The sequence below is a fragment of the Polypterus senegalus genome, chromosome 7 (assembly GCF_016835505.1).
Source record: "Polypterus senegalus isolate Bchr_013 chromosome 7, ASM1683550v1, whole genome shotgun sequence".
Classification (NCBI taxonomy): domain Eukaryota; kingdom Metazoa; phylum Chordata; class Cladistia; order Polypteriformes; family Polypteridae; genus Polypterus; species Polypterus senegalus.
Window position 1 is genome coordinate 178,788,856 of NC_053160.1, and position 12,896 is coordinate 178,801,751.

The 12,896-nt window shown below is 39.9% G+C and overlaps 1 protein-coding gene across 1 annotated transcript in view; it reads right to left on the bottom strand.

The window, feature by feature from the left end:
• Nucleotides 1-12,896, bottom strand: part of galt (galactose-1-phosphate uridylyltransferase) — a 249,190-nt gene that overhangs the window by 16,046 nt on the left and 220,248 nt on the right. Inside the window, exon 10 of the mRNA XM_039759657.1 lies at nt 6,858-7,012. Coding sequence (XP_039615591.1) covers nt 6,858-7,012 — 155 coding nt within the window. The remainder of the gene's footprint in view (nt 1-6,857; nt 7,013-12,896) is intronic.

Here is a 12,896-nt window from a genome sequence, read left to right on the forward strand (position 1 = left end):
ACTACGAAGCCACGCTGTTGTAACACATGCAGAATGTGGCTTCGCATTGTCTTGCTGAAATAAGCAGGGACGTCCCTGAAAAAGACGTCGCTTGGATGGCAGCATATGTTGCTCCAAAACCTGTATGTACCTTTCAGCATTAACGGTGCCTTCACAGATGTGCAAGTTACCCATGCCATGGGCACTAACACACCCCCATACCATCACAGATGCTGGCTTTTGAACTTTGCGCTGATAACAATCCGGATGGTCCTTTTCCTCTTTGGCCTGGAGGACACGACGTCCATGATTTCCAAAAACAATTTGAAATGTAGCGGCACGGTGGCGCAGTGGTAGCGCTGCTGCCTCGCAGTTAGGAGGCCCGGGTTCGCTTCCTGGGTCCTCCCTGCGTGGAGTTTGCATGTTCTCCCGTGTCGCGTGGGTTTCCTCCGGGCGCTCCGGTTTCCTCCCACAATCCAAAGACATGCAAGTTAGGTGAATTGACGATTCTAAATTGGCCCTAGTGTGTGTCCTGCGGTGGGTTGGCACCCTGCCCGGGATTGGTTCCTGCCTTGTGCCCTGTGTTGGCTGGGATTGGCTCCAGCAGTCCCCCGTGACCCTGTATTCGGATTCAGCGGGTTAGAAAATGGATGGATGGATGGAAGGAATTTGAAATGTGGACTCGTCAGACCACAGCACACTTTTCCACTTTGCGTCAGTCCATCTCAGATGAGCTCGGGCTCAGAGAAGCCGGCGGCTTCTGGGTGTTGTTGATATATGGCTTTCGCTTTGCATGGTAGAGTTTTAACTTGCGCTTGTAGATGTAGTGCCGAACTGTGTTAACTGACAATGGTTTTTTGAAGTATTCCTGAGACCACGTGGTAACCCTAACCCTAACCCTTTACAGAATGATGTCGGTTTTTAATGCAGTGCCGCCTGAGGGTCATGAGAAAATACAATTGACCCTCAGGGATTAACAAAGTATATCAAAATGTAAAAAGATGGTACAGTCTTCCAAACGAATGCAACTGCAGGACAGCAGTTGTCAAACTCTCATACTGTGGGTACATAATTAGAGAGATTATGATATTTTCTTCTCCCACCTGGCAAATAGGGATTTCACTGTTCAGCCCCCAAATGTCTTTTTTATATAAGAATTGGTCCTAATTTAAAAAAAAAAAAGTTTGCTAACAGAGGTAAACTAGATTAAAGGTAAATGGGGCTTTTGCCATCTTTTGGGAGAAGTCAGCGGGAACCAAGTAATGCTGCCGAAAAAGTTGTTGAGAGTGTTAGCAATTAAAAGATCAGTGTTTCTAATTCAGGGAAGGTTTAAAGGCACTGTCAAAGAAGAATCAATGGCGGATTAGAGCAGCCAGTCAGAATAACAAGTGGATTAAGAGGATGTTGCTTCACTTTCCTATGGGTGTACAGTTCAGGGCAGAATATCCCTTCAGTTTATCAAGGCTCCACAACTAATGTCTTCCCATTTCCGTTCTGGATGTTTCTAATAAGATTATCCAAAATCAGACTAGACAAACAATCTAAGAATGTACTGCTGGTATCAGTTTTTCAAATGACAGATTCGTTCACATAGCATATTCCTGTTAGAGCGGACCACAAAATGCTCCATGATTGTATTTTATTTTGTATGTCTAGCATATGATTACTGATTATATTTATCACATCTAATGGCTCTATCTTGTATATTTTCATCTTTCCCAGTCCCTTGTGTTAAAACCTGAATGTCTGGCCAAGCAGCTCTTTTCTTAGCTATAGGAAACATCTTAACGTGAAAATGAAAGAAGCCGTGAAATTACAAATTATCCTTTAGAGATAGACCTGTTCTGTCACTTCATGTTATTGTGGTAAAAACCTCTGTTTGTAAATCCTCTGAAAGAAGCAGGCAGGTAATAATAACAATAATAATCATAAAAAAAAATTCTTTAAATTTATATAGCATTTTTCTCACTACTCAAAGTGGTTCAGTGAGTGGGGAGCCACTTCAATCACCACTAATGTGCAGCCTCCACCTGGATGATGTGATGGCAGCCATTTTTGTGCCAGAACATTCACCGCACATGAGCTGTTAGGTGGTGAAGTGGTAAGAGTGATAGCCAATTAGAGGCAGCGGATGATTAGGGGACCAGAATGACTGGGCCATGGTGGGCAAGTTAGCCAGGACATCAGGATACGCTCTAGTCTTTACAAAGGATGCTCAGGGATCTTTTATTATCCCAGAGAGTCAGGTCCTCGGTTTTATGTCTCATCTGAAGGACAGCACCATTTTTACAGCACAGTGTCCCCGTCACTTCACTGGGGACATTGGGATCCATATTCAGGCCACTGGGTAAGTGCAAACTGCTGGCCTCACCAACACCTCTTCCAGCAGCAACCCAAGCTTTTCCTAGATGGCCTCCAATTCAAGTATTGGCTGGGCCCAAAGTTGCTTAGCTTCAGGTGGATGACCTGAATGTTTTGACATTTTATTGTTACACACCCCTAAATTCAGGCAATTTTTCAATCCCCTTTTCACTGAGTTGTTTGGAGTTCCTTTGTCTTCATGGTGTAGGTCAGGCCCACAAAAGCATTTAGACTACAATCAACTGAAACCCCTGACAGGTAATCTCCACTGACCTAATTCTGTGAATTCTAAAACCAGCGGGCTACACCAGTTATGATTTAGAGGCATCAAGTCTAAACCTCTTTAACGTTACATTTTTTCTCCAAAAAAAAAAAAACATTGCATTTTTTGGTTTGAAAAATGGCTCTCTCTCTATTATAAGAAAAATTTCTGGGAGGGAGACTAGAGAGATGAGACGTGATCTTCTCAGAAGACAATTTGATGTCCCACGAGAGAAACTGACAATCTGACATCCCGTGAAAGACACTTTAACCCCACAGAGGGGACTGGGCAGTCTGGGCAGTCTAATGGTCTGGAATCCCTACAGTTTTAATTTTTTTCTCCAGTCGTCTGAAGTTTTTTTTTGTTTTTTCTGTCCACCCTGGCCATTGGACCTTACTCTTATTCTATGTTAATTAATGTTGACTTATTTTATTTTCTTATTGTGTCTTTTATTTTTCTATTCTTCATTATGTAAAGCACTTTGAGCTACTTTTTGTATGAAAATGTGCTATATAAATAAATGTTGTTGTGTTGTTGTAATGTCACGCGAGACAAGGCAGTGAGACAACATTTAAAACAAGTTCACGGACATCTAACCAAGCAGTAGTTGGAATGCTTTTGGTAGACGGACATCATGTGCTCCCAGCTCTTAAAACAATGACAAGCAACAAGCAGAACACGCAGCTTGCCAGCAGCAGCAAGCCAACAGATGATCCGATAACTTTTCATTAGCATGTGTTCAGCAAAACAACCCCCCGACCCTCACAGACGCGAAGTGGCAAAAGGACAGCAGCTGTACAGGCTTCGAAATGATCGACGTGCAGCATGACAAAAAGAACATGCAGCTCACCAGCAGCAGCAGCAGCAGAAAGACAGCAGATGATCTGACGGCATCTCCTTAGCATGCGTTCAGCTGTCCCCTCCTTCACAACACGTGCAGCGTTATACGTCCTGCGAGAAAGATTTAACCACGCAAGGGGGCGAAAATAAAGGACAAGTATTGTTTTAAAGTAAAAGTGAAAATAATGCATATGTAAAAATTCCCATGAAACTAATCTCTTTAAATTGTATATCCGGTAAACAAAACCCAGCAGTGGGCAAGCGAAGTGGGCATGGTGCGGAGCCCCCTAGTCTTATTAAATTTTATCTTTCTACTGTAAAACATGTAAAACACTAAATGTACAAAGTCAGAAGTGTAGAAAGTATAATAATAATAATACAGCAACAACAACAATAATAATAATAATAAGAAGAAGAAGAAGAAGAAGAACATAATAAGAGTGCCATTAACGTCATTTGTGGATTCACCAGAATCACTTTCGGCTTCACGATCCCTTTTGTGGAAGAAATTCAATTCTCAGGCCATCACAATATTTTCTTCTCCTGGTTGAAATAATTTGTCTCATTATTTCAAGAATGACTAAATTTATGTTGATGAGCTCAATGTACAGCGAGAAGCTCAGCAGCACAAACTCGGGAGCAGTGTTGAGTAACATGTTAAAAGTATTGTGTGCTACATAGTTCGATCATTGAGTGTTGACGTATGTCTTATTTGAGCTGTTTTTTGTTATGATTTCTGGTCTATTGGAATCTTCACTTATATTCTTCATTTTGCTATTTGGATTACATCTTGGATTTGTTTGCCCAGAATTGCATTTTTAGGCATATCCATCTGACTTATATTTTTGCGTTTTGCTATTTTGTTGTTCTTTTTTGATATATTTCTAATAAATGATTTATAAAGATCCTGGACTGGACTTGTCTTATCAAGCCAGAGGTTTACATTTACTCTCTCTTCAATTGCCATTAATTTCAAAAAATGAATATATGAATGAAACATAGGATTACCCATTAATTTATGGCAACAGACGGTTATATAGTAGGCTGTAATTCTTTGCCTGTACTTTGTTTTCATTATTTTAGGTCCACACATGTGGCCAAATAAAATTTGTATGTTTTTGTAAATGTCTGGAACATTTGAGGCAACTCAGGCCCTTTCTTCAGGTAGATGTAGAAGAAGGGGCCTGTGTTGCCTCGAAAGCTTGCATATTGTAATCTTTTTAGTTAGCCAATAAAATGTGTCATTTTGCTTGACTTCTCACTATATACATAACACGGTACAACACCCTAGTACTGGAACATTTGAGATATGTTTAAAACTTTTAAAGGCTAGCTCCCCATTTTATGCCTTTGCACACTGAAGCCTTCTTGTGGAGGTTGGGGGCTGGCTGCCTAGGGTAAGGCCAAATCTGGGAAGGCTACTCAAAGTCCTGTGTTTTAGGACTTTTCGGAAGCCTAACATCCTTTTACCATATTTTTGTCGTCTAATCACAACAGCACTCTGGTAAGCAATGCTGCCTCATGAATAGAGCGCCCTAGGTTTGGACTTGTCTGCAACTCTCCACTGGCAGTAGTATTGGCATGCGTCACCGTAGCCACTGTAGGTGATTCAAAATGCAGTGGCATGTCTGAAGTTCAGATAGCCGGAGTGGGCACTTGGCACTCCTCTTTTCATAGCAGAGTAGTCAATGGGTCAGCACCTATGTATCTACTCTACTAACTCTTCCCTGCAGCTCTGCTTGTGTAGTAGTGAAACAGGACAAACTTTAAAAACCAACAAATAAACAGGTATCGCTAGCTAAACAGAGGCATGGCACGCTTCAAAACGTGGCCAGAGGTTGAGCGATTCGAACAGAGGCTGGCATGTGAGTGAGGAAGGCCGCGCCCAGCTTCCCACTCTTGACGTCACTCTTCCTCCTCCCCTCAGCCCGCAACCTCAGTCTCGGATTAGCACAAATAAATCACTCCTGCAAGTGAACAATGATACTAGCGTGATGACAGAACTCGCAAAATCAACCAGAATATTCAAACAATTTAGAGAAAAAAAACCTGATCTAAATCCATTAAGTAGTTCTCTCGTTTGCTAGCCAAGCGGAGGCAAGGTATGCTCTGAGGCTGAAGCGTGAATGAGGAGGGCTCCTCCTGGCTCCCCACTCCTGATGCCACACTTTCCCCTCACCTCAGCTTGTAGTCTGTGTCTCAGATTAGCGCAAAAAAAAATCCTTCCTGCAAGCGAAAGATGATACTCAGTGCGATGACAGAAGTCGCAAAATCAACTGGAATGTTCAAGCAAATGATATAAAAAAACTCGATCTAAATCTGTTAAGCAGTTCTCTTGTGAAAAGCAGACAGACAGACGTTGGATTTTATATAGAGAGAGATATGGAGACACTTGTGAGCTCTGCTGATGAATGACAGCTAGTGACGCCATGTTTCTCAATCCACACTCTTTTCATGTGTCACTGCTAGACGGTGGAATAAGCTACTCATCTTAATTCCAAATTTGGACTCCCTCATTGTATTTAAGAGGCATTTAGAAAATCTTTTGTTTGGTGAACTCCTTTCCAATTGATATTAGACTTTAGGTTTTTGTAAATAATGAAGTGTAACTTGCTTGTATTTTATTTTGAGCTCTTCATTGTGATGATCAGTTTTGCAACCTCTCCTGTAGCCCTTATTTCCTAAACAGTCTCCCAAACTGATGTTTATTTGATTATGATGAGCTCTTTTGATCATCGCTTTAAATAAAAGGGTCTGCTAAGCAAATAAATGCTATAAAAGCTATACACCTGGTCATTTTCTATGTGGAGTGGACACTTTCCATCCCATGTAATTTTATTGACTCCATTTTCCTCAGAGACAGATTTTAGGATGAATTGGTTACTCTGAACAGGCCTTCTGTGGATGTGTATAGATGTGGACCTTCTGATCCACCAAGGCTGGTTTCTCTCTTATGACCCAAAACTGCTGGGACAGATTGGGCCCCCCATGACCCATTACTGTATTAAGTGGGCTTAAGAATGTTGACGTTACGTTATGTTTGAACATTGGGATTTTGGAGCAGTTCTCTTGTTTGGCATGTAGTAATTTTAGCATGTAAAATGTACTGAAATGTTTGTTTTGATGTATTGACATATGTATTGGAAAATATTTTATTATTGTTATTATTAGTACTTATTATGATTACTTATTCAGCTGATACTGTCTTACAACACTTAGAGATAATGTTGGGTTCACTTATTTTTATTTTTTTTTTTTCATTTGGAGCACAGATGGGTAAAGAGGCTTGCTTATGGTCACACACTGTCAATAGCAAAAGCTTTAGCATTTAGTTGCTGCTTTAAAGGCCACAGGAAAATATAAACTATAATAAAGACATATGAAGTACTCTTTATGAATGCTTCTTATTCCTTACCTGCTCTGGAGTGAGGTCTCGCTGTTCCTGTGCTAGCATCTCATATCCAACCATGAACTTTCTAATCGTAGCTGAACGCAGTAGTGGAGGATAATAGTGAGCATGAAGTTGCCAGTGGTTCATATCCTCTTTCAGGTGAATGCCTGTCGGAGCGCCTGTAAGAATAAAAAGCATTTCATATAAACATCAAAATGTTTTTGTTCGGTAAAAGAATAATAAATAAGGAAAACATAAGGAACAGCGGGCTCATATTGCAAGCCATATCCGCTTTGCTCCTCAAAAGAAGAATCCAGAGGAAGGTGAAGGCATGAATATGATATTATGGGAATTGCTTCCTTCCTAAGTACCCCAGTAGCAAACAGGCAATTCTACACCATATATAATAATAAATCATAGCAGCACAGCAGGGTCCTTCAAGGTTCTTTTCTTATTAACATTTTATACTTAATAATAAAAAAGTATACTTTTGTAGTTTAAGGCCACAACCCAAAAGATATTAAAAAAAAAAGCTCTGGAATGAAAGCAAACCATTTTTAAAAGGATGTAAATAATAAGACTTTGGTTTTGCTGTTGACCAAGACTACATTAAAAGCCTTAAAGGTTTAGCAGGATGAAAGACTGAAGATAAATTTAGAAAACCTGTACACTAGACAAATTTGATATAGACAAAATACAATAATAAAAAGAATTAACACATGCCACACTAAATAAATAAAGACAGACATTTACATTTTACACAGAAGATACATTCCTGAAATAGCTGCATAACACCAATTAAACATATGTCATATTTAGATAGATAGATAGATACATACATACATACATACATACCTACATACATACTATATAATTTTTAGTTAATATATAACAATTTATTACAATAGATAGATAGATAGATAGATAGATAGATAGATAGATAGATAGATAGATAGATAGATAGATACATACATACTATATAATTTTTAGTTAATATATAACAATTTATTACAATAGATAGATAGATAGATAGATAGATAGATAGATAGATAGATAGATAGATAGATAGATAGATAGATAGATAGATAGATATTTAAATACATACATACTCTATAATTTTTAGTTAATATATAACAATTTATTACAAGTATATACTGTATATGAACCCATAACTGAATGAATTATTAAAACACAACGAGAAGGATTGAGTGTAACTCAAAGGTTAACTAAATGTAACTTATAGCTGAAAGAAGTGGTCTCTGTCCTGTCTCAGAGATACTAACAACTATACTTTCCAAGGTCAGAATGACGTAAATGAGTAATGAACACCCTTTCAGAAAGTGGGGACAAACTGATGAGAATGCCCATATACTCCTACTATGAAGCAGTGCTAAGATCAATAGGACACTCCGCAAAAACACCCCTCTTAACGAAGCGGTGTTCAGAACAATGGAAAAAACTGACATGAGTCAGAAATTACCAGTGACGTTAGTTGATTGGAGAAGATAATAAAGTTCTGCATATTAGGAGTTAAATGACATGATTTATTAGATAAGGCGATGTAATCAGAAAAAAAGTCTAAAAACAGATACATTTAATTGATTGCTCACTCCATGGACTGCGACATTTGTGCATAACTCTATGCAAACAAAGAAAAATCTTAAATTCTCATCTGGGCTCAGTAAGGAAAGCTTTATCCAGACAAACAGACAGACAGACAGACAGACAGACAGACAGACAGACAGATAGACAGATAGATAGATAGATAGATAGATAGATAGATAGATAGATAGATAGATAGATAGAAATGTATTTGTCCCCAGAGCAAATTTGGCTTTTTACAGTAGCTCTTTAAATAAATACTTTACATATGTGGACCAAAAATAATGAGAACCAAGTACAGGCATTAGAAGAATTACTTTCTACTACATAACTACTGTATCTGTTGCCAAAAATAAATGGTAAATCTCATGTTTAATTCATTATTTTTTTTTCTTTGCGGCCTACCCTACTATAACCTTTCATTTGTGGGGGATAAGTGAAAGGTTTAGATTCGTCAAAAATTTAAATGTCTGGGTTTTCGACGGATCTCAACGTTTAAGGGTCCCCTGATACTGAAACCATTGATATCTCAACGATGGGTGTGTGTCTGTGTGTCACAACTTCTTGAGGATGGTCTACTGTAGAGCTAAAATGGCTTGAAAGAAAAATACCAAACTTGAAACTTAAGTCTGTTATGAGATGACTGATTAGTTTTTGAGCCAAACTGTGCAAGAGAAAGAAGCACTCAAATACCATAATTCTGCAATTAATTATAGCCACATCCTGATTAGACACTTAATGGTCCACTACTCTGCGGTGGGTTGGTGCCCTGCCTGGGATTGGTTCCTGCCTTGCACCCTGTGTTGGCTGGGATGGGCTCCAGCAGACCCCCATGACCCTGTGTTCGGATTCAGCGGGTTGGAAACTGGATGGATGGATGGTCCACTACTGTGCTCCCACCGTGGACAGTCTAATGAGCTGTCAGTACTCCAGCTGCCAGTTTACAAGCAGAAACTGAAAACAGATGAGCCACTAGGAAGAAGACAAGACCTCTTTGACTGCATAAACTGGGACACTTTATAGACTCCTTATTTGATTGTAACTTACTTACTTAAAAAGTCAGACCTAGACCCACACATATAAAATAACTATAGGCCTATTTCAAATTTACCATTTCTCTCTAAAATACTAGAAAAAGTAGTCGCCAGTCAGCTTCAGTCACACCTTACGCATTACAATTTATTTGAGAAATTCCAATCTGGCTTTCGCACTGGTCATAGTACAGAAACGGCACTAACACGGGTTGTAAATGACATTCTGATATCCTCTGATGAAGGAAACTCCACTGTAATTATGTTGTTGGACTTAAGTGCAGCATTTGACACCATTGACCATTCTATTTTACTGCACAGGCTAGAAAACAATGTTGGGCTTACAGGCCCCGTGCTCGCTTGGTTCAGTTCTTATTTATCAAATCGATTCCAGTATGTACAGAAATGTGCAGACAGTACTCCATCATTATACACAGAAGTTCAATATGGTGTCCCGCAGGGCTCAGTACTGGGACCTTTACTGTTTTCACTTTACATGCTTCCACTGGGATCTCTCATTAGGAAACATAATGTTAATTTTCACTCGTATGCAGATGACACCCAGTTATACCTTTCATTTAAATCAAATGAAGTTTCTCCGATGTTGTCTTTAATTAGTTGTGTTAGTGAATTAAAGGAATGGATGAATGAGAACTACTTGTCTTTAAATACAGATAAAACAGAGATGTTAATTGTTCGAGGGAATGACGCTGATCACAGCAATATTTTGTCGTCATTTAACTCAGTTGGAATCCCAATTAATTTTACTGAATCAGCCCGCAATCTAGGTGTTATCTTTGACTCTAGCATGTCATTTAAAGCACATATTACAAAGTCGTCAAAACATGTTTTTCCATCTTAAAAATGTTAGGAAATTAAGGCGCTTTCTAAATAAACAGGATTGTGAGAAATTAATTCATGCATTTATCTCTAGTAGGATTGACTACTGCAATGCGGTGTTCACTGGCTGTTCAAACTGTTCTCTATACAGCCTCCAGTTAATCCAAAATGCGCTGCAAGAATTATTACAAGAACAAGAAAATATGAACACATAACTCCAGTTCTTAAATCTTTACACTGGCTCCCAGTTAAGTTCAGGGCAGATTTCAAAATCCTCCTTTTAACATATAAAGCATTAAATGGCCAAGGTCCGGCTTACTTGTCTGAACTTATCATGACTTACAAACCTGAGCACATTAAGATCTCAAGATGCTGGTCTGCTTAGGATTCCAAGGATTAATAAAATAACAGTGGGAGGTTGAGCTTTTAGTTACAGGGCCCCTAAACTGTGGAATGGTCTTCCTGCTTCCATAAGAGATGCCCCCTCGGTCTCAGCCTTTAAATCTCGGCTGAAGACTCACTACTTCAGTTTAGCATATCCTGACTAGAGCTGCTGATTAACTGTACAGACTGCATCTCTGTTGTTAGTCATTAGCACTAAAACATAAGTAACATGATAATTATATTTGAATACTAACCCTCACCTATTCTGTTTCTTTTCTCGGTACCCAAATGTGGCAATTGGTGCCACGGCCCACCTGCCAAGTTGTTTGCCTGCCTATGGTAAAGTCATCCCTGATGGAGGATCACAGGAATCATGGGAAAGAGGGTCCTTTCATCGGAGCAACGTTTCAGCCGTGGCATGGCCAAATGGGGAGGCAGCTAGATGGATGAGGTCTCCAGGACTCTAAAAATATCCAAACCTAATTATGTCATATCATCTACTGTTAAACCGTACTTCTAAAATTTTTATTATTATGCTGTATTAAGGAATTGTTCTGTTCTGTATATTGTATTGTATTGACCCCCTTCCTTTTGACACCCACTGCACGCACAACCTACCTGGAAAGGGGTCTCTCTGAACTGCCTTTCCGAGGTTTCTTCCATTTTTCCCTACAGGGTTTTTATTGGGAGTTTTTCCTTGTCTTCTCAGAGAGTCAAGGCTGGGGGGCTGTCAAAAGGCAGGGCCTGTTAAAGCCCATTGCGGCACTTCCTGTGTGATTTTGGGCTATACAAAAATAAACTGTATTGTATTGTATTGTATTGTAAGTGGTCAAGAATATGACCATTTGGGTGAAGTTAAGGGGGAAATAAATTAGAGAGAACACAACAAGTGTTTGTAGGAGAAACCTGTTAAGTCACATGTCTGTCAGTTTCTGCCACAGGCCATCTCATAAAAGATCATAATCAATGCTTCAAACCCAGCCTTGGATTGCATGGGAGTAAAGCAGGTGCTGTTCATCACCTGTACAATAATGTTCCAATGTTGAAAAATGGAGGCGGCAGCAGTAGGGACTCAAGACACCAGTGAGGGCCAAGAGAAAGGTGCAGCAAAGCCAAGTACAGAGAATACCTTTAATGAACATCTGCTCTGCAGTTCTCTGGAACTCAGACTGGGCCAAAGGTTCATCTTCTAACAGGACAAAGCAAAGACAACACTAGAGTGGCTTAGGGGTGACTTAGGGAATGTTCTTGACTGGCCCAGCCTAGACTTGAACCCATTCTCTGGAAAAACCTGAAAATAGCTGTCCACTGATGGTCTTCATCCGCCCTGACAGAACCTGAGTGGATCTGCATAGAAGAATCCCCAAATCAAGCTGTAAAAAGTTTGTTGTGTCAAACACAAAAACATTCCAGGTTGGAAATGCTTCCAAAGGTGCTTCAACTAAGTATTGAGTAAAGAGGTATGAATACTTATCAACTGGATATTTCGTTTTTTTTTTTATTTTTAATAAATTTGCAAACATTTCTAAAATCCTGTTTTCAATTTGAGCGGCACGGTGACGCAGTGGGTAGTGCTGCTGCCTCGCAGTTAGGAGACCCAGGTTCACTTCCCAGGTCCTCCCTGCATGGAGTTTGCATGTTCTCCCCATGTCTGCGTGGGTTTCCTCCCACAGTCCAAAGACATGCAGGATAGGTGCATTGACGATCCTAAATTGTCCCTAGTGTGTGCTTGGTGTGTGGGTGTGTGTGCCCTGCGGTGGGCTGGCACCCTCCCCGGGGTTTGTTTCCTGCCTTGAGCCCTATGCTAGCTGGGATTGGCTCCAGCAGACCCCTGTGACCCTGTAGTTAGGATATAGCGGGTTGCTTGAAGAGGGAAAAAATGAATTGAAATGATTTTAGCAAAAGGCTAGAACATACTGCACCAAAATGTTACTTTATTTATATTATTTATTGGACTACCCGCTTGCTATCTGGGGTTTGCTGCCCTATTCTGTTTAAGTTGAGCCTTTGAAGATCAAAGGTATGTGGGATTTCCAGATGGTGCTCTACAGTAGGCAAATGGCTCCAGGGCTTCTAAATGACATCTGAGACCCCAGAAGTAATTCATAGGATGTACCCAGGAGTTCCTGACTGGGGCTTAAAAGTTCCTTCATAACAGATCTGGGCAGAGCTTGTAGAAACCTAATTTCCAAAAATAAGTTGAGAC